Here is a 23997-nt window from a genome sequence, read left to right on the forward strand (position 1 = left end):
CTACACACAGGACGCGGAAACGCGACAAGAAGCGACGCGATAGCCAATCAACGTACCTCTTTTTAGTAAGAGCTGTAAGTTTATTGGCTAGTATCTGTCAATATGAGTGGCCGTAGTCATTTATAACGTTGGCCGTTGGACACTTCGCAAACAAAGAAAAAATATATAAAGAGCATCTCTAGATATATATTGACTCTATGGAATAGCCTCTATAGCACAGTATATAGTTTGTTGTTAGATACAGTATGAATGGAAATCCCCTGAATCACCTCGTTCATTGATACGTTATCCGTTGTAATAACCACGAGAAACGAGGAAACAAGTACAAAGCAAAACGAAATCGCATGGGTTAATTGTAGATAGGTGTTTCGTTTTTTGTCGTCTTCTCAGCATACTTTTGCAACTTTTAATACTTGGCATCTTCATTACTTGGCAAAACATCCATAAATGTAAGTATTTTATATATTATTTTCTAGAATAGTTGTGCCCCTGCATGTAGTACAAATAAAGTGTACAAAATATCAGTTTTATTTCTCTTTTTTTTATCTAAGATTTTTATATAATTGATATAAAGTTATTTTTTAAATATAAAATTGATATAAAATTTTTAATTAGATATATTTATATAAAGATTTATAAATTATAATAGAAATTATTTTAATTTTAAATTATTTTAATTTTAAATATCTTAATTTTTTTCTGTAAAATGGCTTTTAGACTTTCAACCAGACGATTTATATTTGATATATATTTCATCTAACAATTTTCTATTATGGCAAGGAATGGAAAGACTCTGGACTTTGTGTAAGAAAACTTTGTATTTTAATAGTATATTTTAATCAATATATTAGCAATTGTTATAGTTTTTTACATGTATAACCTATAAAGCTGCAAATAACTTGACAGTGTTCTATACAATATCATACAACATTTAGCATATTGAGAAAATCATTTACTTTTAATAATTCTATTTTATTCTAATCTAACAATAAGCAATTTATTTAACTGTTAAGTGTGTCATACAATTTATCATTCTTTCAGGGATTGCACAGCATTTGCATTAGCACAAAAATTTAGGCCACCAATGATTCAAATACCATATCATTTAAAACTTGCATTAAAAAATTATTTGGAGGAACATGATAATCTTCCAGAAAAATGTCACAATTATATAAAGTGTATTAAGAGTTTGCCTAATGTACATAGGATAGATTATAATAATTATTTAATTATATTAAAAATATGTTTATACCTAGAACAGTTTGAATTAGATTGCGAACTGAAACGGCACAAATTGTTAAATCATAAAATTAAGAAATCCAATTTAAATGAATGTTTCATTATTAATGTACCATCTATGAATAAGGAAAATCCTATAGTTGTACCAGATGATAAAGTGATTCTTACTGAAGCTGTTACAAAAAAAACAATTTGGGCTAGAGTTCTGAAAGTAACAGAAAATGAAGTGACAATACAACCGTATCTTTCTGTGTAAGTTTACAATATTTTAATATATATTAATAGGAATATAGCACACATTTATAATAATAATATTATTATAAATAACAGAATATAGAAAACATAAAAATATATTAGAATTATTAATTTTGTATAATATAGAGATGCAGCAATATTCAAAGACGAAAACAAGAAGTTTAATATAAAGTTTGGGAGTAAACATTATCCATTAAGCTGTTGCCATTATGCATTAACGATAATGAGTCAGAAACACAATTTAGGAGAAATTATATATCCCAAACTCAAGATAAATAACATAGATTTAAAAGAGTGAGTTTTTAAACCATGTATTTTAATATTTGGATTTACATTGTTTTTTATCACAATTCTATAATTTTAAACATATGTATTATATAGCGACATCAAATGGATAAATCCTAAGATAGGACAAAACGAAGAACAAAAACAAGCGATAAGGAAAATCTTGTGTAACACGGCATACCCAGCACCTTATATAATTTTCGGTCCTCCAGGCACTGGGAAAACAGCAACATTAGTCGAAGTTATAAGTCAAGTAATTTGTTTTCTTTTTATATCTAACACTATTTTTTTTTTTTCTTTTATTTTTAACTTTTTGATTGATAGATTGTGAAACATTATCCTATGAAAAATATATTGGTGTGCGCAACATCTAACGCAGCAGTCGATGAAATTACCAAAAGATTAATTGAAAATGTGCCAGCAAACATAGTGTATCGAATGTATGCACCGTCTAGATCATGGTAAAAGATTTGCTTTTATAGCGGTTTTTCTTTTTTATTTTATTTTATTTTTTTAATTTTTTTTATTCCTAAAAATAATGTAAACCTGATGATCAATATTTTTTATACTAGCAAAAGATCTATTTTCTCTCTTACATTTATCTTACATAATAATAGTTTTAAGTAATTGCAGCATACATTATTTAAAAAATGATAAAATTTATATATATATGTGTGTGTGTGTGTGTGTGTGTGTGTGTGTGTGTGTGTGTGTGTGTGTGTGTGTGTGTGTGTGTGTGTGTGTGTGTGTGTGTGTGAGAATATGCTATAAAGTGAATTTTGTTTGTTAAAAAACAGGGGAAATATAGATGAAAAAATTCGACCATGCGCAAATTTTGTTGACAGCACAGCTCTCTTTTTACCAAAAGATTTATTATTATTAAAAAAAATTATTGTCACAACATTAGTAACATCCATAAGGTATATATACATGTAGATAAGCTTCTCTATAATAACAATAATTTCTACACAAGTACAAAAATTAATTATTTTATAAGAATTTAAGTATATTTAAACATACATTTTATGGAGAAACTTTACAATTAAATTGATATATTTAGATCTTTAGAACATATATATATATATCTCCTCGTTTTCTATGTTTTATTATAGATTGAGTGCTATAAATTTTCGAGAGAATCATTTTTCTTACGTATTTATTGACGAGGCCAGTCAAGCGATTGAACCAGAGATGTTAATTCCTTTAACGATAACGAATAAAAAGTATGAAAATGAAAGGATTGACTTTGGAGCACAAATCGTTATTGCAGGTGATCCTCACCAGTTGGGACCTCGCGTTCGCTCCAAATGGAGTAAACATCTTTTTGGCAAGTTTTTCCCAAATGATATCTGAAATGTCATGCAATGTATATATCACAAAAGTAATTTCTTAACAATCTAATATCTCAACAGGAATATCTATGATGGAAAGATTAATGAATAATTGCGAACCATATAAAAAACAGAATGGAAAGTACAATACGAATTATATAACGAAATTAGTTAAAAATTACCGTAGTCATGAAAGGTTGTTATATGTACCGAATAAACAATTTTATGAGAATGAACTGAAAGCCTGTGGACAAGCAGATACACAAATAGCTTTGCATTGGTCAGAGTTACCTAATAAATTATTTCCCATGATATTTCAAGAAGTTCTAGGCAAAGAAGAGAGATCTCCATCTCGAAGGTTAATAAATTTAAACACTATAAACATAGATTTCACTTTAATTGGCTTAAAGTATAATCAAATTATGTTTTTATAATTAGTTGTACAAGTATGTTTAATTTGTAGTGTCTCAAACACAGCTGAAGTACTAGTAGTGATAGAATATGTGAAAATGCTAATTAATACGAAATTTGGAAAACGCACAATAACGCCGAAGGATATCGGAATAGTAACACCTTTTAAACAGCAACAGATACAAATCATTAACGGTTTAGCAAAGATACGATTGGAAAGCATAACTGTGGGAACAGTTGAGACATTTCAAGGACAAGAACGAACTGTGATAATATTGTCAACAGTACGATCCAAAATCTTTGAACACAATGGTGAAGAACACATTGGTTTCTTATCCAATGAAAAGGTATGTAAAATAATTTTACGATATATGCACACACCGAATATTATTTTATATACATTATATACCTATACATACACAATTATCATATACATTTCTATATATAACGTTTCTGAGTTTTTTTTTTTTTTTTTAGAGATTTAATGTTGCTGTGACACGTGCAAAAGCACTTATGATAATAATAGGCAATCCAAATATTCTTTGCACAAATGAACATTGGAAGGCACTTTGGAAATATTGTAAACAGCATGATGGGTGTATCCCATTCAAACATTCTCCATTAAAACCAGATGAGATAGCGAAAATAATGAGTGATTATGAAGCTGATGCAAATAATGATGATAGTAACACAAATGCGACGAAAATATCTGTTACTGTAGAACTTGGGCAGAACAAAAAAGAGGAATTATCCAATGTACTAGTGCGTGCAATGGAGAAAAAATTAACACTAACGTAAATAAGAACTGATTGTGTCTTTAAAGAATATACCGGACAATTCAATTTAGTATTTATATCTCTTTACTAATGTCTTATCTCATTTCTTTAAATGCGTTACTCAAAACGAAAAACTATCGATGTTCAGTATTATATCACTTTTGTGATAACTTAATATCTCTCTGATAATATTAATGATTTTAATTACGTTTTATATGAAAAAATTCTCCTTAGAATTAATATTTTCAGAAATGATATTACATATGTGATATTTATAAAGTAGATTTACAACTAAAATGTTGTAGTGTGTTTTTAACGTTATAATTAAATAATACAATTAAAAATGATATCATTATAATGGCATAAACGACAAATTTCACAAGATATTTTTAAATCGTTTTTTTTTGCTGTGATTTTAGTTGTCGAATTTTTATATTTTTGATTTATAATAAACAATAGGCTTGTAACTGGGATTATTGTAAGTCTAAGGGTGCCGTCACATGGGGCGTAACTTGCGTAAGCGTAACCAGCGGATCGCCAATCACCGAGTTATTCCGATAGAAGGGCGATTCTCGACGAAGGGCTCTATCGGAATAACTCGGTGATTGGCGATCCGCTGATTACGCTTACGCAAGTTACGCCCCATGTGACGGCACCCTTATCTATTCATCCTGACACGTACTTTGTAAGAATAAGATATTTTATGATAATAAAATCTTAAAATAAATTGGCACATATCGATCCGTTTGAATAAAACTTTTTTTTTAAATACAATTATAATGTAAAAATTCTCTACTAAATGTAAAAATTCATACTGAGATTTCTCTGATCCAAGTTAGCAGTTCAAAAGTATAACTTCCAATGGATTTCAGACATCTTCGAGATATATTATTCTCCAGTTGATAAACTAACAATAAGCAAGAAAAAAGAGAAGAGATAGCTGAGGTTTCAATACACGTATATTTTCTAGCCGGAAACATTTAAGATTTAAAGATGTAATATGAGCAGAGTAACACATAACAGATTAACGAAAGACGGACATTAAAATTAAGAAAAATGCAACTTACAAATAAATGTTGACAATATCGAAATATATATATATATATATATATATATATATATATACACGTCACGATATATTGTATACAACAATATAGGCTCGATATTTAAATCAATTACGAAAATTATGTGTTATTGTTTAAGATCACGGTAACGTTCAAAACATGTGATCTTTTTTTTTCACCAACCTTCTTGTAAAATATTATAGAAGGAATGGGAGGTATTTAGAATATCAAAGAAAATATTTACATTTTGTAAAAAACTATTTATTTTCTTGAAATAAATACTCCAGAAGTACTGTATCACTTGGTATCATTGTTCATCGACAAGGTATTATACATTTCACGATCTAGGAAAGCATTCTTATTCTTATTCGAGCAGCAATTTAGCCTCATTTCCATTAACTTTCTTATTGATGCCATGTTGAATTGCGAACTCGTGTTTCACGCTGGCGAACAGGATATCCGTAAGAAGAAAAATCTGCGCTATGGCAAACGCCAGTGTTACCCCGAAATAGAAATTTGCGTTCGCCGATCTGGAATATATCCACTGATGCCACACGGTCGGCGCGAATACCGTACAAAATAGTATAAAACAACCTACGATAAATCCCTGTTGCATATCTGGAAAAAAAAAGTAAAATTAGGTGGGATTAGAAACAATTTGCATAATTGATTTGAAATTGATTGTAAAATTTCTTTGACTCACGTTGAAACAAGTGCTTCCACAATGGTAACAGAGATATATAGAAGCCGACGTCTCCGATACACGGATAAGACTTGAATATGGCAGCTATCGCTAAGTAGGAGAACGCCAGTAACATTGGATCACGTCGTAATCGCAGGGCTAGCGGAACTATGTACAGTAAACTGACGTTTATTTGAAAGGATGCGATGAAGAGCCATCTAAAATGCTCAAACATCTCTGTAAAGAAGTACCAGTACAACCCGATATTCGGACGTAAATCGGGAACGGTCAGTATAAAGCCAATTGTGTTTCGTAAAAACGACCAGCTTCCCATGATGCTGTAGGAAATAGCGAATAGGGCAGTTAAGATACTTGTAAATGTGATTAACATTGTAACGATACTGATTCTTCTATTCTTTGCCGTGCTGGCGACGTAGATGGTTGCGGGTACCATGAGCGACACAGGATAGAGTCCTTGCAGTGTCAGTAGCGCTATCGACATGCAACTCCAGAACATGGACCGTCTTGTCATTGATACCAGCGCAATCGAATAGAGTAGATTTGTAAAAACTGTCGTTGTTAGGCCGACACAGTTCAGTATTATGTAAGGATTGAACAGATACCCTGCAGAAACATACAGAGCAGACGTGCCAGGAATATCTTTACTAGGCTTTCTATCATCTTCCTTTCCCTCTTTCCTTTTCGTTGCCTATAATATACAAATAGAAATGTAAATATATAAATCCTTTTGATTGATTGTCGCAAGCTTAAAAATATTTTAACTAGATTCCAAGCTTAACTGTCATCTCAATGCAGAACTGACCAGCTCAATGGCATAGCGCTTCGCAGTAAAGGCGAGGCACAGAGCAGTTGCCAAATCAGTGACAACAAACAGCAGAAACAACGCCCACTGAGGTAAGTATTTCTGCATAAGCTTGAAGACGTATAAGCCTATTGGGGTTTCGTGAAACAGGTCTCCTTCATAAGGATCTATACCGAATTCATGCAAATAAACTCCCTCGGTCACTGAAAAATCCATCAGAGTTAGCATTATAAAAATCTGTCTCTCAATCGATCAAAGTAAGGCGATTTTCGCTACGTACTTTCCGAACAACCGAAATCAAAAATTATATTCTTTCTATCCTTGGTAAACTCTAATGCAAAAAATCAACTAACCTCTCTTCCAGGAGTTGAGGGCGGTTGACACTTCGACGCGATTGCCGATTATTTTTTGATAATCAGAGTTCATTAACAGCAATCTGATAGTACCGGCCAACGCGAAATTCGACAACCACTTCCTCGACATGTTTTCCCCTTTTTTTCCCTCGCGATTCTACACTCGCGATCGATTCACATTTATTCGTCCGCGAATATAACCTGTCAATCGAGCGGCACTGGTGTCCGCATACTTTACTGTCTCAACGGGATATCGTTATCGCTAAACTTCGGCGCGAGAGAATTTTCCGGCTTAATCCTTTATTATATTTATATTACGGCCGTGTAATATAATTGTATTTATTTTAGATCGGCGTGATGTTTCGCAAAGAAATCACACGCGCGGCGACGAGACCGCCAGACACCGTCAACATTTCTCACTTGACACTTCCAAACACCCTAGTGTATACTTGGGCATTTGTGTGTACGATAAAAAATATACACGTTTCTAATTAATAATACGAAATTTTCACAATATTCTCTCTCTAGATTCGCTCAGACTCACTCTCGAATAAATATGGAAAAATATACGGTTAAAGCCCTTGCACAATGCTAGGCGATAGCGATAGGAATAGCGATAGCGATAGAATAGTATCTAACCTCTGTTCCTATTGGTAAATATTTTTTATTCCACCAATAAGAACAGAGAATAGATATTTTTCTATCGTTATCGCTATTCCTATCGCTATCGCTTAGCATTGTGCAAGGGGCTTTATTGTCAATCGTATATCGAAATCGCAAAGGCAATCTCGATAAATTATCACAGATCGATAAAATTTAATAATGTGAATCCAACATTTCACTTGCACGAGAAAATTGCGCTTTGTGCGTTTATTTTGTGTTATTTTTTTCAATATTAATTCCCTTGTAAAAAAAACATTGTTAAATTGATATTCAAATGTATCAAAAGATTCTCTCGAAAAAATCTCGATATATAATGAAATAATTTTATAAATTCTGAAAAGAGACTCGATAAACAAAAACTTTTACAGAATTTATATAAAAATTTATATAAATATAATGTCTTTTAATATTATCATTTTACGCCAAATTTTCATATATTTGAAAAAACTTTATTATAATTTAGGATTTTATAATTGCAGTTTAAATAATAGATTTGTTCTTTCTAGCTGAACTTTTTGTTCTTTCTCCTTTTTTGTCTAATTTCGAAATTATCTGTCATTTTTAATATAGTGCAGGAAACAGCTACAAAAAAACAAATCTAATATATATATAAATTAATTAACTCGTGCAGTGTGCGTAAAAAAAAATATTTTTTATATTGACAATGAGAGCAAAAAATGTGGAACGCTTCACGATTTTGCGTGTCATCCTTGCGCAGGGGCCATGCTAATCTTCTCTGTATCGTTCCAATTTTAGTATATGTACTGCCGAAGCAAGTACATTAATGTCTCTTGAAGAAATTTCTTATAAACTGAATACCGTTGTAAAGTATACTCACGAGAAATTAAAAATTATAATCGCCATCTAGTGGCATTGAATCATAACATCAAAATGGATGGTTAGGTTAAGTCGCTCTCAGGCTTTTCTTTTTCATCATTGATTCTTATTATAATCTCAGAAATAGATACGAGATATCCAATAATATGCGATGTATGTACTAATAAAACTGTGAATTATTTAATGATTAATACAATATAATTCCCGCAATAAGAATTAAGTGCGATATCTCTTTTTGTGACAATGTATAGTAATTTTATTTTAAATCTTATTATGTGTTCTTACAGATTGGAGATATAATTAAATGGAACAAGTGGAATATGTTCGATTTTTCATGATAGAAACTTCTCTATTCATGCTTTAAATTAATTAAGATTGAGAGCTTGTATACGCTGTTTTAAATCAATTGGAAACTATGCGATTGAGAGGATGGAGATATGGTGTATTTGTCGGAGGTTTTGTTGGACTTATAGGTGTATTTTGTTATGCTTCCATGATCCAACCCATGATAAATCCTGAGCCATACAGTACGCGTGTCTTTTTTTGAAAATATTAGAGTTAATTTACGTAGTTATTTATATTATTGTAACATGCAATCTATTTATTTCAGAGAGAATTAGAGAACGAGCCTTTCCTTCCGACAAATGAACACAAGTTATTCTATGAAATGTATTTCAAGGTTCCTATGGAATCAGTGTGTTATAGTAAATTATATGTTAATTTTTTTCTGCATCTTCAGATAAAAGCTAGGTGACAAAAAATAATTACATAGTCTGTTGTACAAAATAAATGTCAATATTTATTATATAATATATAGTATTTACTATATAATTATGCAAAGCATATGTATATACACCATGAAAAAGTTGAAAACACATGGAATATCAATTTTTTCACAACTTGTGTGCTTTTTGCACCATTTACTCAATTACCTGTACAATTATCACATACATGAAATCTCGTTTGCAAACCGACTAGAGAAACTTCGTTGCAAGTACTGTTTTATAACGATAATAATCTTGTATTTCTCCATAAATACGTAGTAGGCCTTATGTTAAAAATCATCGTCGTCACATACATCGAGAAAGACGTCAAATGCTTGCCGATTGCAATTGCCTTCTGCAGTGAAGATGTACTTGTGAAATGTTCCATCCATACATACAGCTGAAATGAAGAAGAAAAGGGAAGCAAAACATATCTATGATAAACATCGCTATGATAAATTTCTTTTCATATAAAATACCTATCACAGAATTATGCATGCCAAACGCGCAAACGCACGCGCACTCCGGAGGTACCGTGAAAGTAGCCAGTGCCCATTGACTCTCCACATAATTACCAAGAAAGCCCATGTTGGAAAAACTAAAAACAATGATATAAAATTATAAATCGTGCGATAAAAAAATTTGCTTGCTCGAAAAACTGTTCACCTACGTGGATCGTCGATTCAAGCTGGTATTCTTCAGAGCGAATATATGTACTGTCCCCTTGTCGCTCGAGACACACAAAAATTCCGAATCTCTGCTAAAAGTTATACTGGAAAAGAATATCATGTAACCATTAATAAAATAAAAATAAAGTTTTTTATTATTAGATGATGCTTAAAGTGCTAATATCTCAATGATATCAATCTTATTTACTGACCAATAGAGCGTAGCAGGATCGGCACCGCGCCTCAATTCGACTAACAAACTCCTGCGCACAGAGTCCCACACTCTGATCAAAGTTCCTTGAACCGACGCAGTAGCAATCATGGTCCCATTTCCATTAACTGCCAGACACGCCAGTGCACCCTGTTGTCATATTAGAATATATGTATATATGTGCAATAGTAAAACTAAATAAAAGATTGCTCCCTTTTATTAATTATTAAAATACCTGATGTGCAGAGAGAGTGACAGGAGCGCTAGAACTTCCAGCTTCAGTGGCTGCAAGATCCACCAATTGTACACTACCAAGTTTGTGGCCAGGAAAAGCCAATAGTTGCCTCTGTGCTGTCGCAAACGTCGCAATTTCCATCAAACCCATCGGATTATTTCTAGTTTCAAGCGTCAACAGCCTTCGAATAGGTGTAGGAAATGAAAAGACATGAATCTCTCGCTGTAGCGCTACCACCATTCTATGACACAAAATCATTCCTATATTAATAGACCTCTCTCTCTCTCTCTCTCTCTCTCTCTCTCTCTCTCTCTCTCTCTCTCTCTCTCTCTCTCTCTCTCTCTCTCTCTCTCTCTCTCTCTCTCTCCCCATGTGTGTTCACGAGAAGAAACACCTGGAGTATCAAGTAACTTACTTATCTCTTCGCAATCTGACTGCTTTGATTAAACTGGTGAAAGTGACTTCCATGACAAACTTTTTTGACAGATCGTCGTAGATTAAGACAGTATTGTCAGCGAATTTAGCACGGTTTCCGCCGCCTACAACGGCGATCACGTTCGTCCTCCAGAGCATCTCCGCCATGGAGATGCTTCCCATCAAATCGTTATCGAAGTGCGCCTTTTCGACCAGTGGTTCGACGTTGTAAATTCTCAGCCCAGATTCCATACAACAAGTAAAGCATCCTATCAAAGGGAAGACAATGAAAACATTATATGTTACAGCTTAAATTTCTTCTGGTGAAAAAGATTGAGAAGCTCACCTTGATCCTGATTAAATCTCAAGCTGTGAATGCCTCTCGCTGCCATAACTCTCGTAGTTTCTGTCGACGAAGCGTCGAGAGAGCAATAACGTGCAATGATTCTATTAATAATCTTGATCTTTTTTTTTTTTTCAACAAGGAAAGTCGATTTTTAGCAACAATTTAAACATTAAATCCATGACGTATTAAGATTGAATCGTGCCATGATTAAACCTGGATCAAACTGGGTCAACGCTACTATTTATCAACAAGTGTGGTACATCATAACAATAGCAGACATATACGAATACAGATAAACACGATGAATCTCATTTGGAAAGAAATTGTCATGCTTACATTAGGTTATCGCGTCGAAAATCGAGTTGCATAGGATTTGACCAATAAGAAGAAAGAAATCTCTGTCCATCTAGTCTTGAGTGGTCAAATCACACACAAATCGCGGTTCAATCGAGAATTTGTCCAAACGAGTCAATTGAGTACGAGGTTGCAGGTTTCAGCACGTTCGCGCTGCTAGCCCATCTAGTGACCTCATGAAACGCGGTTGTGACAAGTGAAACACTCGTCACAACTGGTCACAACCGTCACAACTCGAGCGCATCATAACCACAAAGCACATCTTACGAGGTTATTTATATTTACATTCCTGTCTGGTGCGGTTGTTTTTACATTTTACGAGAAGAACGAGTGTGAAAAATATCAAATACTATATCTCTCATTCCGAGTGATCGAGGATGGATTTCCAAAATCGTCCGGGTGGCAAAACCGGTGGCGGCGGGGTCGCCTCCTGGTCGGAGAGCAACCGCGACCGCCGGGAACGGCTGCGTCAACTCGCCCTGGAGACTATAGACTTGAACAAGGACCCGTATTTTATGAAGAATCACCTGGGCTCGTACGAGTGCAAATTGTGTCTCACCTTGCACAACAACGAGGGCAGTTACCTGGCGCACACGCAGGGTAAGAAGCATCAGGCTAATCTGGCCAGAAGGGCCGCTAAGGAAGCCAAGGAAGCGCCACAGACCCTAGCGCCGGAGAAACCCCGAGTCGAGCCCAAGAAATTCGTAAAGATCGGTCGACCTGGTTATCGAGTTACGAAGCAACGCGATCCGGAATCCGGCCAGCAAAGTCTTCTGTTTCAGGTAGACTATCCGGAGGTGGCGGACAATGTTATACCGCGACATAGGTTTATGTCCGCCTACGAGCAGAGGGTCGAGCCACCGGATCGCAAATGGCAGTATCTGCTGTTTGCAGCCGAGCCGTACGAGACTATTGCCTTCAAAGTAAGATATTTTAAAAGCTGCCTCCGAATATTCCCAACATTGTTCCCCGAATAAAATAAAATCGTCATTTATAATCTATAATGATTTACAGGTTCCCAGCAGAGAAGTGGAGAAGGCGGAAGGAAAATTCTGGACTCACTGGAACAAGGATACGAAACAATTTTTTCTGCAATTTGCGTTCAAGAATGAAAAACCGTCCGTGGGCAAAGTACCGCCGCCGCCAGTTCCTCTGATAAGGCCAGGATTGAGTACGATGGTACCTGTTCCACCGCCCCCTCCTAGACCACCCATGTTCAATCCAGTACCACCACCACCGGCTCTCCTGGCGGGTGGAATGCAAATACCTCCTCCACCGCCTCATTTAGCGTAATGCATTCGACTGCTCGTGTAATTTTTTTTTGTAATGAAAGTTTGCACATACTACCTTTCTCAAGAAAATGTCATTGTGTTTATATATTTCTATCAACATATGAGAGACCAATCTCATTTTACTTGATATTTATATAAAGTCAAAAAATATGTAATATACTTAAACAAAATATAATCTAATCAAATTAAGACACGTGAGACATGAATGTTTTAAAAAATGTTTATTTAACGATTACGCGCACAAGACGCACGCGCCACCAACTGCCTTGACCTTATCTTCAGCTTGTTTACTAAAGAATTTAGCCTTTACGATGACAGGTTGCTTGGGAAGACGTCCTTTCCCCAAAAGTTTGTAATATCCCTGAAAAGATAAATATTGATCACTTGACATAAACTCTAACATCAAAATATATATTAATTTTTTAAATATTATTTTAGATTTTAATTTAAATATAAGAGAAATTTTGCAAGAAATTAATCAGAATGCAACAATCTACACGAATGTAAGTGTTGTACAGCACTTTTAAGACCGCCCGTTGCAATATCATCATGTATAGTAGTAGAAAAAATATTACCAAATGTTTAAAGAGAAAAGAAAAAAAATATATATATATGTAAATATAAAAAATTAAAGTTAAAAGAAAGTCTGACTTACCGCTTTTACAAGATCAATGACAGGTGCTTTGCCTTCGACATCTTTGTATTTCAATCTCGTTTGTTCAGAGACAAGGGTCCATAATTTGTCCAAATTTATCGCAGGACACCATTTGGTGTTACGTCGCAAATGATAGTTCCTCATACCAAGCTGTCAACGGAACAAACATCAATTAAAGATATCCCGATAATAGATTTTGAACACAAAAAGTAATTCAGACTATACAACAAAAGAATCTAATCAATTATATAATTCATATCATTAGTGAAAATTAAATTCTCATTCATCAATCATTCGTTATATACATAGCCTTCTGTAAAGCCTAGTCTACAATGGCAGTAAGCAGTATAGAGTAAGCAGTAAGCAGTAAGCAGTATGAAATGGGAATTGCCCATTTCGTTACTCCCGGTCTTTACATCCACTAAAAACAGTATACTCTCTATTCCTACAGCCTTGTTATTGCCATTGTATACTGTTTTTAGTGGATGTAAAGACCGGGAGTAACGAAATGGGCAATTCCCATTTCATACTGCTTACTGCTTACTCTATACTGTTTACTGCCATTGTAGACTAGGCTTTACAGAAGTACAATATCTTGTAGAAACATTCTCACCTTTCCAAAATATCCAGGATGGTATTTATCAAAATTTATTCGATGATGGTGCATACCACCCGCATTACCACGACCACCAGGATGCTTCCTGTGCTTGCCTGAAAGATGCAACAGTATTATGAAATAATAAAATTTTACTTGTACTTATTGTTTAGTGTATCGGATGTATTTTTATAAACAATATTTATCATATACTCTTATTTGCTTCATGTAACACATGAAGGCTTATAATCAGAATGCAACAATCTACACGAATGTAAGTGTTTGTACGGCACTTTTAAGACCGCCCGTTGCAATATCATCATGTATATGGCGAGTTTTTTTAATTCATCGATTAATCAATCGCATTAAGGGCAGTCTACAATGGCAGTAAGCAGTAAGCAGTATGAAATGGGATTTGCCCATTTCGTTACTCCCGGTCTTTACATCCACTAAAAACAGTATATTCTCTATTTCTACAGCCTTGTTATTGCCATTATATACTGTTTTTAGTGGATGTAAAGACCGGGAGTAACGACATGGGCAAATCCCATTTCATACTGCTTACTGCTTACTCTATACTGCTTATTGCCATTGTAGACTGCCCTTTATGCGATGAATTAAAAAACTCGCCAAAATAGTAGTAGAAAAAATATTGCTTAAAGAGAAAAATATATAAATATAAAAAGTTAAAAATCATATGGGAATAAACTTACCAACGCGGCCGTGTCCATGACTCACGTGTCCACGTAGCTTCCTGGTCTTCTTCTTATGTGTCGACTAAGAAAATACAATGAAAGCGTAATATAAGTAGCGAGACACACGTACGACGAATGCTACTTAAATTATTGCTTGGATTAAGAATAGCGTTAACATGATGTTGAGAGGTTATCTTCCTCCAACACGACGCAAATGAATGTTGCGGTCTTTTTCTCGAGAGCATAATAATTAAAGAAAATTATTCCCGATATTGTCGATTGTGCGTTTATCGTAAATAAATTGCGAATGTAACCATGATGTCGTCGATATTGTTGGATTATTACAGAGGTAACATAACGCGAATACACTCACCATCTTGACGAAAGCGAAAGAAAAAGAATAGGTGGTAGAAGGTACAACTTCCGTACAAGCAGACAGACGACTCTCTTTTCCGCGCATGCGCGACGATGGCGATTACAGTCACGTATATGTGATGGGCACCTCACAATTTTGGCAAAATCTCGCAGAAAACAGCTCAAGTAACCAATAAATAAATTATTATAATTTGTATATGTAAATTTTTATTTTCTGTTTTTCATTAATTTTTTTTCAAAAATTTCTAAAAATTTTTAAAAACAATCAAACTGGGTCTATACAGGACCTTATTTCATAAGATTTAACTACTTCAGTGATATCATATTCATGCGCATGCGCAAAGAAGGGAGTCCTTCTGACCTCTAACAACAGTAAAGGTGTACTAATTTTACTAGGTTATGTTTTTCAAAATTTATAATTTAGCATGATGTTAATAAGAGATCAGAAGCCTTTCTATTATTTAATCTTTATATTTAATTCTTCTAATTTTGATACCCTTACACATGTACTTTCACAAACAAAGATTAATGCTGCGTCTCTTCTATATCATCATATGATTGCATACATATTTTTCAATAAATTTTGCTCCTATCTCCTAAAGAAACAAAAATTAAGGAGATTCTATTATAATTATTATAAAACTATGCAAAATATTGTGTGTGAAACAGTCTTGTACTCTGCGATACAGTAAAAAAACATTTTCATTATTTCAGGACATTTCAGGAATAACAATAACTCTAGAGAAACAATTGATTATATATAATTATCACATATCATGTTCTATTTATTATTAGAGCCATATGTTAAGAATGAATAGAGACATATATGGAGAGTAGATACAAATTCAGTTTTTTATTTCCAATTTGCATTAGATCTATAATTTAATGATTGGTAATAAAAATACTTATTATCTAAATTGTGCGGTTAATTTTCATTGAATCTTTTAATTCATGGCGTTAATGAGACTGGCGGTGTTGGAGTTAGCTCTCTCTCGTTTATATAACTTCGTATCAAAGTACACGTTTAAATACAGCTAATTCGGTAATTCACGATATGGATAACTGGTCCCGGATGATTCCGATGTTTTATCATGGTTTATCAATTGTCTGGATACATAAATAGATAAATATCTACTTATTTTATTTTTTCACGCCGAAGTATATCGCTTTACATTTCCATCCGCCATTCATATGCAACCTATAACTCTTCTTTGTCCAGTATCCTCCAGATCTGAAAAGTTATAACTTTTTTTAGCTGGATAAAACAGATATACAAAAATATATCCGAAATTAATAATAGCGCCCTATATGTGATTCGATGCTTTTGTGATTTAAAAAAAAAAGTACTATTGTTCATAATGAAGAGATGAATGATTGCGAATAAAAAAAGCAATCGCTATAATACACTACTGCAAAAGTTGTGATATAAGCCGATAAAATTTTAAAGCCAGATGAAGATACACTTGTTATCTTTATATTCTTATTCGTTCAAAGTGAATATAATGTTATAAAGGCAGAAATATAGAATTTTGCAAAGAGAAGAGTGAGAGTATAATTTATACAATTCGTATAACCTTATGTTTCAGTATTTCTCGATTTCTAATAACATTAGTCGAGTTAGACTTACAAGTTAGTTTAGATGATTACTCGAATGAAGCTTTAATTGTGGTTAGAATGTGGGTGAGTTCAAGTTAGGGCTGCCCGGTGTTGACGAGGGCGTTGATGGGGTACCTGGTGGCGATGCTTCCAATGGGCAAACCAAATTGCCGAAATCCATCTCGTTTTTACTCTTTTTACGTTTCAGCGTGAATTGAGATTTCTTTGGTACCTGATAAAAATTTAACCACACATAATCTAATATTTTTAAGAAGCGACATTAATACTATTGCGATAAAATAGATTGTATACAAGAAGATCGCAAGAAATATCACAAGATTATTCTGACATGAAGTATAATGTATAAATAAAATTCTGAAACGCGCACCTTTAATCTGGCGGTAAGCGTCAGCGGAACGAATCCGAGTGTGCTTTCTATCTCTCTCTTATGCTGGACCACCTCTCTGCCGAGGATCTGATTGAAGTGCGTTGTCAAGTGCCTACGAAGTAAAGTTTTCGCTGGCGGAATGCTGAGCAACGCCGCGAGCAGCTCGGAGGTGAATCGACCCTCGTGGATTATCAGACCGCCGTGTACGCCGGAGCCGCGCATGTTTGGTGCGTATTCTGCGAGATCCACGACGCGCAGCCATTCCATCACGCGATGATTCGTCCAGAGAGTCACGTTGCTACCGTCGGCGCCGTTTCCATTCGCGGATCTTCTCTCCAGGTTGTCAAACTCAAAATTCAAGTCTCGCAAGACCTGCAATTTACAACTCTCGTTTCGTATACCAAGATATTCCAAATATATATGTCAAAGCTTCTGAATAATTAAAGTATGATGTAAATAACACGCGCGTGTGCCAAGTACCTGAATTCCGCGTCTTAAACTGGCGGCATGCAACTGCGCAATCACTCCGAGATTCAGTAGATCCTCCGTGGTCAACCTGTGTAAAACTCTACCGTCAACTTTTGCGTGATGAAAGGCTTCCTTGTGTTGCGGCAGGCCAATGTCATCCAGCCACCGTAGCACGGCCGCGTTGTCCATCTGCGAGATACGAGAAGGAATCATTTCAGCTTGGAATTTTTTTCAATGAAACATTTTAAGTAAAACGCTTTAAAACGCAACCTTGTGAGAACCGAGAAATCCGGCGTCGTTGCTTCGCTCCGATTCGATGGCGTAAAGGAGCTTTTTTCTGTGCAGGATGTTCTTTATGTCCAACTCTTTCTCCAGTTGAACCTGCGTGGCGTCGAGCAACTTTGGTCCAGTGGCACCCCATCGTCTCAATTCAGCGGCGTAGCACTCCAAACCGAAGCGAGACAACCAATCGCCGATTTCCTCCATAGTAAGTTCCGCGAGCAATTTCGGCGGTGGCGGTTCCACGTTGGCCTCGCAGATTACGATTTTTGCTTCTTCCGCTACAATGGTATTATCCGTTTGTAATCGCTGACGTTTTACTTACAATTAGTGACAATGTTACACATGTATATCTCATATAATATAAATTTGTATACTAATTCTTCGCGGTCCTATGTCTCTCAACTGTACATAGTTCTCTAAATAAATAGTACATGATTACAATTTAGCAAACTGCATCTTTGCGTCAAATTTTCCAAATGGTACAAAAATGGATGAAAAAAAAACAATGATAAAATAAAAATGAGAAAATAACGCATAAATACATAAATAATTTTCATAAACACATTTATGAAAATTAATTCGGACCCGCGAAGAAATTTAAACGATGTATGCATTAAATAATGATAACGATGTCGAATGCATGCGCGCATTATTAGCCGCGTGAATGCTTTGCAAGCGAGTTATCTCTGAACGACATGCTGTTACTATCGATTAATGTTGCGCGACGATTTGAGTTCGTCGAAAAAAAAAAAAAAAACATCTAAACATATCTGTGATACCGCATGCTTAGATAAAGATCGATCGGAACCTAAAATAGGAGCGGACAGGCATCTCGCGGAGACTCCCCTAACAGCCAAGGGTACCGTCGTATGCGCTCCCGAGACTAAATTTGGAACCTTACCAAATGCAACACCTTTCTTGGACGTTGGTGGCCTAGGAAGACTACTATATTGACCCGTATGTCTGCTAAATCTTTCACCCTGTAAACGTCAAATTATTTACTCTGGTGTTTTTCTTGATTATTTATCATAGCATCCTATATTCTAGAATATTTTACAATATATATTAATTATTTAAATATATATACTAACATTTGATAAGGGACTTGTGCTACGCAGTGCCAGATTCTCGTGCTCCAAACTAGCTTGTCTAAGTTTCATTTCGGACAAGGAGGTGAGAAGCTCAAGCTTTTGCGTCTCCAACGCGCTTCTCGATAGAATTTCCTTTGAGATAGATAAATTCTCGTTTATTTTAAGCTCTATATCGACGATACACGATTCGTAAAATCGTATCCTACCTTTTGCAACGACTCTTCCATCTGCCTCAAAGTATCTTTCTTGTCCTGAAGTATGCTCTCTAACTCTTGAATCTTATTTGATTGCGCGTCGACTTGCTCGGACAGAACTGAGACTTCCATATGCAGCGCTCCACGTTCACTTTCCAGTTTTCTTAGTCGTTCCTAAAAAGCAAAAATTGAACAAAACGATCGTTAATATTTTAATGAAAAATTTGAAATAATATAACGCGATATATTATTTAAAAAAAAGAAGAGTGGGAATTAATTCATACATATGGCACACATGTATGTACACACACATATACATATAATCAGAAGTTTTATTGAGAGCTCTTTCTATATACAAATGTACAGTATACAGTATACCTCGGTTTTACCATGGTAATTGTTCATGCAAACATCGCTGCCGCAGTGAAACTGCTGCAGGGAGCAATAGTGACGCAGCCTCTCCCTCTCATGGCAGATCAGATCGCTGTGAGACATGGCCCTCTGATCGCGATCCACTCTGCTGCGTAATCTGCGTCGCCTTCTGCCTAGAGAACCGGCACTCGAATCTACCGGCAGCGATGTCGTGCTGTTCGTCCTACTACCCGCGTGTATCCCACGCTCTTTCGCGCATATCGGACCTTGCTGCAGATGACAGACGTGCGGATAATGACCGATGTGTTCCTTAACGGCGTGATGCGTCAACTCGCTGGATATGCTGTCGGTTCGCAAAAGAAGATCGAGGAGAGTTTTCTTGAGTGCGTTGTAGAAAAATATAAAAAGATTTAGGATATGCTAGAGAGAAAAATAAGCGACCTTGTACACGGCGTCGCGCAGAGAGACGGGAAACTTCCCAGATGACTGGCGGACGACGCCGGGCAGATATTAGGCATACCGCTGGATACTGCACAGATATTAGGCATACTCCCTTGAAGCGCTAGCATCTTAGCATAGCCGAGTAAGCAAGCCTACAACGATATCATCAATACCTCACGGCAGAAGAGATATCTCTCTTATTTTTCGGAATATAATTATTTCTCGCTAATTGGCAATTATATATAAATACAATCTATAAATATATATTATATACAATTTCCTGCTTAATCTCTCTCTATCTCGAGTCTACCTGACATAAGCACTCTTGCGATCGGTAGGCCGCCTGGCACGCGATCGTCGGTCCCGCGATGCCCCGTGGATAATCCTCGTGAACGTAGTCGTCACCCGCGTCGGAATCGGACGACGTGTCCGACGAGTCGTAACCCTCTGAGGGCGTCCATCGGCTGCTCCAGAGCTTTATAGTCGACGCCGCGTCCGACGAGTCCGATTGCGAACCTGAATTAGATATTACGGATTAAAAGCTTTTTTTAAATCCGTCCGAAGCGCGCGCGCGCGTGGAGGCTTCTCGAGAAATTCCTCCCGTCCAGTACCGCCCGCGGCGATGGTGAAGATGTTCGAAGAGATCTATTTTTCGTGCCGGCAGTCGTGACTCCGCGTGTTTACTCAAACGGAGATTGAAGCGACACAATCGATCCCGCGTACTGCTATATACTCGTATATAAGGAGTCAATGAACGTTACGAGCCCTCGACGGTCAACCGCGCGCGTAGGTCCGCGGTTAAGGCGATCTATTTCGAGCGTACTCCATCAAAAGCATGACTTCGGTGCCAGCCAGCCAGCCAGCGAGCCAGCCAGCCGCACGCTTTTAGTGCCTGAATGCGAGTCTCGCGATCATCTCGACTGTCGGACGTCTGCCAAGAGTTTTATCGTATCTTTTTAACTGAAACACACATTGAAAATGTCGTAGTTTCACTCTCAAAATCATAAATCATATAACTATATGAGAACTCTGCTTTTTCTATTGCATTCAACTAAAAAAAAGATTGATTTATATTTTTATCCGGCTAACGTATTGATCGGAAGATAAATTCCGGGTCTCGATATCATCGCACTAATTTTACAATTTTATATATGTTAGTGCCAATATAGGAACGCGAGAGATGAGAAAAGAGATTGGAGAGAGACCTTTCGCTTGTCCCTTATCTTCTTCTTCCATTATCGGGGCAAGATTTTTTCGTTCCGCGGCGATAATGTCGCCGCTCCACGATGCACTCTCCATGATGAATTTGTTTGAGTTTTATTCTTCGAAATCACCGCGTTTCTGTCTTCTAATTAAGCTCAGTATGATGCACATTACGATCTGCTCCAGTAACAAATTTATTAATAAGCCAGTAAAAATATCATCAGGGTACTTTTCTCGACAAAGAAGAGTTTTCACGTTTCTATCACTTACTTTTCAACAGACACTTGATGTACGTCAGCAGGGATGAGAGTAGTCGCAGAGTGTATTGGACTCCAATAACACGTTCGTATACAATAGAACGTTATCACGATGAGATGCACTCTCGCGTTACCAACCGCGACATCGTCTCAGCCGAAACTAAAATTAACGCCATGAGAAATCCTTCGAGAGGAGCGGGAGGGAGTACGAAAACGAGAAAGAAAGAGAGAAAGAGAGAAAGAGAGAGAGAGAGAGAGAGGCGCGACAACAATTTATAAATAGATCAGTATCCTCTCTTTTTGTTACCTAGAGAAGATCGCGGCCATTAGACGGCTCTCCGCAGTCCTTCATCCGGCTACTTAAACAAGATAAAAAGAATAAATGACAAGAGTTTAAAACAATTAAAGTTACACAGTCAAACGTATAATAATGTAACAAATAATATATATTATACCATTATATCTACAATTATACATAATAACGCGCGTCGTGATTAATATAAATTTTATATTATACTTATCTCTTTCTTGCAAAGAAATGCGTAGCTTTTCATCACATATCACGTATATACATTGCTCGAAAGGCAAATATCACTCTATACAAAAAGTGATGACGATTAATCAAAATCAAATCGTGGACTTTTAGCGGCCGATTTTGTTCGCTGGTCTCGATCACATCACGGCTGTCTGTAATTACGATTTACATCCAACAGCTAGTCAGCTGGTGCGTCCGGATGCGAACGCGCGTAAACGTACGTGACGTACTGACGTGTAAGTCCGGATGTGAAGTCGCAGCCCCGGATGCACGCGACAGAAGCTCGTCGCACGTGTTTCACGCGCGTCGGAAGCGGCCGAGGAAACGTTCGAGTCGTTTTTCGTTCATCGCCGGAATAAAGTCGGCGCGGAAAGAACGCAGAGAACAGAGCGTAGTAGTCGATAGTCATCTTTGTCTGGCGGTGCATCGCTTACCGGTTGCATCCACTCCAACAGGATATCCTCGGTGGCGGCGTCGGGGGGCGGGGGTGGGGTCGGCGCGCTCTTTATCGCGGTCACGAGACTCCTCGCCGCATCCTTCACCGAGTTTTTCCACTCCGAGCTTCCGCTCTCGGCCGAGCTTTCGGCGCAAGCACCTGTAAATATATTTGACGATATAGAAAAGCAATAAATGTTAATTAAGTAGAAATTAAGATATAAAAAGGGCTAATAAGAGCCAGGGATACATATATTAGATGTGACAAAATTATTTTTAAATTCCTCTATAATTATTTTGAACATTTCTATTCTTCTTTTGGATCATCCTCAGCATAACGAGGAGAAAGAGGGGAGAAGGGAGAACAAGACGCTCCTTGTTCTCCTCCGCCCTTTGATATACTGACAATGAGGATGATTCAAAGGAAAGATTGAAATAAATATTCAAGATATATGTATGTAAGAATAAGAAATTCAAAATAAACATAGAGGAATTTCAAAATAATTTTGTTGCATCCAATATCAGTGCTTGGCCCTTTTTATACCTGCATTTATATTTATATATATATCAGAGCTTTTTCAATCTATTATTTTAGAGTGTTAATTAAAGTTCAAAGTACACAAGAAATAAATCTATGATCTTTAATCTATTATATAATTTGCTCTATTTTAGATAATATAATCATATCTGTGAAATAAACTTTTAAATTAGTTTATTAATTTATCTCATTCTTGGAGATGCGAATTATTTCTCGACTTTTTAATGACGAGACTATAAAACGATATATATTTCTTTTCTCTCTTTAGAATCACGTCGATATCGCTGTGTTAACAAAATGCAGAGATATCTACAAATAATATATGTACATCTACAATAATCTCGATCGTACCAGAAATAATGTCGTCCATCTGGAGCAGTGCGGCCTCCAGCATCTTGCTCGCCTCGGTCGAGCTCTTCGCCAGGAAGGTCGACTCTCCCGCCTGCGCTGTCGTGCCGCTTCTCTCCTCACCTTTGCCCATCACCATTTAACGCTGCAAGAAGAAGAATACCTTTCTCAAGTGTTCCTCCAACATTTTTCCGACCTGCACTCCGAATAAATAATTTTTTTCGCGAGAAAGAGACTCGAAAATCTAGAAGTTAGAAGATACCGATCGCAACGAGACGAAACCTCGACCGTGTGCTGATTCATACGATTTTCCAGACGACGTAGCTGAACAGCTGAACGGTCGTGGGGCAGAACGCACTCGTTAGGACGATAATTGCGCCGACGAGTTTAGGAGCGCTCTGTTAAATAGACACGCGGAAGTATCGCGAATGAGAGAGATTTTAAGTCGTACGGCTGTTAATTTTACTCCGGGCTTAACGATGATCTATATATATCTGAAGATGCAATTATATTTCGTCGAAATATA

At 36.2% G+C, this 23997-nt stretch overlaps 6 protein-coding genes, 1 long non-coding RNA gene and 1 other non-coding gene across 14 annotated transcripts; 3 read left to right on the top strand and 5 right to left on the bottom strand.

Moving 5' to 3' along the window:
- Positions 1-217: 217 nt before the first annotated feature.
- On the top strand, positions 218-4764 carry LOC145936277 (putative helicase mov-10-B.1). The gene is made up of 11 exons (XM_083038327.1): positions 218-449; positions 718-804; positions 1042-1491; positions 1621-1788; positions 1876-2032; positions 2104-2240; positions 2577-2699; positions 2892-3106; positions 3192-3468; positions 3574-3868; positions 3999-4764. The coding sequence occupies exons 2-11, from the start codon at positions 773-775 to the stop codon at positions 4317-4319; spliced, it is 2175 nt and encodes a 724-aa protein (XP_082894453.1). The 5' UTR covers positions 218-449; positions 718-772; the 3' UTR covers positions 4320-4764.
- Positions 4765-5616: 852 nt separating this feature from the next.
- On the bottom strand, positions 5617-7830 carry Pig-u (phosphatidylinositol glycan anchor biosynthesis class U). The gene is made up of 4 exons (XM_083038421.1): positions 7220-7830; positions 6867-7069; positions 6065-6752; positions 5617-5979 (listed from the first exon to the last, which is right to left on the bottom strand). Exons 1-4 carry the CDS (start codon positions 7347-7349, stop codon positions 5726-5728), a joined length of 1275 nt encoding a protein of 424 aa, XP_082894547.1. The 5' UTR covers positions 7350-7830; the 3' UTR covers positions 5617-5725.
- A 725-nt stretch (positions 7831-8555) lies between these two features.
- Positions 8556-8662, bottom strand: LOC145936892 (U6 spliceosomal RNA). The gene has a single exon (XR_014425446.1). It is a non-coding gene; the product is annotated as a U6 spliceosomal RNA (small nuclear RNA).
- A 350-nt stretch (positions 8663-9012) lies between these two features.
- On the top strand, positions 9013-10312 carry LOC145936394 (uncharacterized). The gene is made up of 2 exons (XR_014425382.1): positions 9013-9192; positions 9334-10312. It is a non-coding gene; the product is annotated as an uncharacterized LOC145936394 (long non-coding RNA).
- LOC145936387 (WD repeat domain phosphoinositide-interacting protein 4) lies at positions 9494-11716 on the bottom strand. 2 transcript variants are annotated; one of them, XM_083038583.1, is made up of 7 exons: positions 11358-11714; positions 11013-11280; positions 10598-10838; positions 10364-10512; positions 10154-10255; positions 9963-10081; positions 9494-9883 (listed from the first exon to the last, which is right to left on the bottom strand). In XM_083038583.1, exons 1-7 carry the CDS (start codon positions 11401-11403, stop codon positions 9774-9776), a joined length of 1035 nt encoding a protein of 344 aa, XP_082894709.1. In that variant the 5' UTR covers positions 11404-11714; the 3' UTR covers positions 9494-9773. The 2 variants fall into 2 exon arrangements, with proteins under 2 accessions (XP_082894709.1, XP_082894708.1); XM_083038582.1 differs by having other exon boundaries at positions 9494-10081; positions 11358-11716.
- Positions 11717-11869: 153 nt separating this feature from the next.
- Sf3a2 (splicing factor 3A subunit 2) lies at positions 11870-13151 on the top strand. The gene is made up of 2 exons (XM_083038590.1): positions 11870-12634; positions 12726-13151. The coding sequence occupies exons 1-2, from the start codon at positions 12089-12091 to the stop codon at positions 13002-13004; spliced, it is 825 nt and encodes a 274-aa protein (XP_082894716.1). The 5' UTR covers positions 11870-12088; the 3' UTR covers positions 13005-13151.
- Positions 13152-13209: 58 nt separating this feature from the next.
- On the bottom strand, positions 13210-15423 carry Rpl27a (ribosomal protein L27A). Its single transcript, XM_083038592.1, has 5 exons — positions 15322-15423; positions 14967-15030; positions 14272-14369; positions 13659-13808; positions 13210-13364 (listed from the first exon to the last, which is right to left on the bottom strand). The coding sequence occupies exons 1-5, from the start codon at positions 15406-15408 to the stop codon at positions 13236-13238; spliced, it is 528 nt and encodes a 175-aa protein (XP_082894718.1). The 5' UTR covers positions 15409-15423; the 3' UTR covers positions 13210-13235.
- Positions 15424-16161: 738 nt separating this feature from the next.
- Positions 16162-22573, bottom strand: Liprin-beta (liprin-beta 1). 6 transcript variants are annotated; one of them, XM_083038570.1, is made up of 14 exons: positions 22385-22572; positions 21629-22302; positions 21361-21535; positions 20466-20671; positions 20156-20307; positions 19721-20057; positions 19355-19516; positions 19149-19280; positions 18866-19037; positions 18046-18335; positions 17788-17964; positions 17308-17679; positions 16951-17151; positions 16162-16554 (listed from the first exon to the last, which is right to left on the bottom strand). In XM_083038570.1, the coding sequence occupies exons 3-13, from the start codon at positions 21452-21454 to the stop codon at positions 16993-16995; spliced, it is 2253 nt and encodes a 750-aa protein (XP_082894696.1). In that variant the 5' UTR covers positions 21455-21535; positions 21629-22302; positions 22385-22572; the 3' UTR covers positions 16162-16554; positions 16951-16992. The 6 variants fall into 6 exon arrangements, with proteins under 6 accessions (XP_082894696.1, XP_082894695.1, XP_082894697.1 ...); XM_083038569.1 differs by having other exon boundaries at positions 21629-21775; positions 21923-22572; XM_083038571.1 differs by having other exon boundaries at positions 17055-17151; positions 21629-22573.
- Between the last annotated feature and the right edge of the window lie 1424 nt (positions 22574-23997).

Source organism: Prenolepis imparis, unplaced genomic scaffold, assembly GCF_030444845.1.
Source record: "Prenolepis imparis isolate NDT839.2.m4 unplaced genomic scaffold, iyPreImpa1.0 SCAF_5, whole genome shotgun sequence".
Classification (NCBI taxonomy): Eukaryota; Metazoa; Arthropoda; class Insecta; order Hymenoptera; family Formicidae; genus Prenolepis; species Prenolepis imparis.

Bases quoted from the DNA above. Each gene is read 5' to 3' on its own strand.
- LOC145936277 (XM_083038327.1), top strand. From the start codon at position 773: ATGGCAAGGAATGGAAAGACTCTGGACTTTGT. The intron at 1,492-1,620 runs GTAAGTTTACAA...TGTATAATATAG, and splicing joins ATACAACCGTATCTTTCTGT to AGATGCAGCAATATTCAAAG. The intron at 3,469-3,573 runs GTTAATAAATTT...TTTAATTTGTAG, and splicing joins GAGAGATCTCCATCTCGAAG to TGTCTCAAACACAGCTGAAG.
- Pig-u (XM_083038421.1), bottom strand. From the start codon at position 7,349: ATGTCGAGGAAGTGGTTGTCGAATTTCGCGTTGGCCGGTACTATCAGA. The intron at 6,753-6,866 runs GTCAGTTCTGCA...TGTATATTATAG, and splicing joins AGCGCTATGCCATTGAGCTG to GCAACGAAAAGGAAAGAGGG. The intron at 5,980-6,064 runs GTGAGTCAAAGA...TTTTTTTTCCAG, and splicing joins GTGGAAGCACTTGTTTCAAC to ATATGCAACAGGGATTTATC.
- LOC145936387 (XM_083038582.1), bottom strand. From the start codon at position 11,403: ATGGCAGCGAGAGGCATTCACAGCTTGAGATTTAATCAGGATCAAG. The intron at 10,513-10,597 runs GTATTTTAATAA...ATATGACAACAG, and splicing joins TCACTCTCTCTGCACATCAG to GGTGCACTGGCGTGTCTGGC. The intron at 10,082-10,153 runs GTAGGTGAACAG...CATTGTTTTTAG, and splicing joins AGCTTGAATCGACGATCCAC to TTTTTCCAACATGGGCTTTC.
- Sf3a2 (XM_083038590.1), top strand. From the start codon at position 12,089: ATGGATTTCCAAAATCGTCCGGGTGGCAAAACCGGTGGCGGCGGGGTC. The intron at 12,635-12,725 runs GTAAGATATTTT...AATGATTTACAG, and splicing joins ACGAGACTATTGCCTTCAAA to GTTCCCAGCAGAGAAGTGGA.
- Rpl27a (XM_083038592.1), bottom strand. From the start codon at position 15,408: ATGCGCGGAAAAGAGAGTCGTCTGTCTGCTTGTACGGAAGTTGTACCT. The intron at 15,031-15,321 runs GTGAGTGTATTC...GTATTTTCTTAG, and splicing joins CTTTCGCTTTCGTCAAGATG to TCGACACATAAGAAGAAGAC. The intron at 13,809-14,271 runs GTGAGAATGTTT...TTCCGTTGACAG, and splicing joins ATCCTGGATATTTTGGAAAG to CTTGGTATGAGGAACTATCA.
- Liprin-beta (XM_083038570.1), bottom strand. From the start codon at position 21,454: ATGGAGAGTGCATCGTGGAGCGGCGACATTATCGCCGCGGAACGAAAA. The intron at 17,680-17,787 runs GTACTTGGCACA...TGTAAATTGCAG, and splicing joins GTTTAAGACGCGGAATTCAG to GTCTTGCGAGACTTGAATTT. The intron at 17,152-17,307 runs GTGCGCGTTTCA...AATTTTTATCAG, and splicing joins CGCTTACCGCCAGATTAAAG to GTACCAAAGAAATCTCAATT.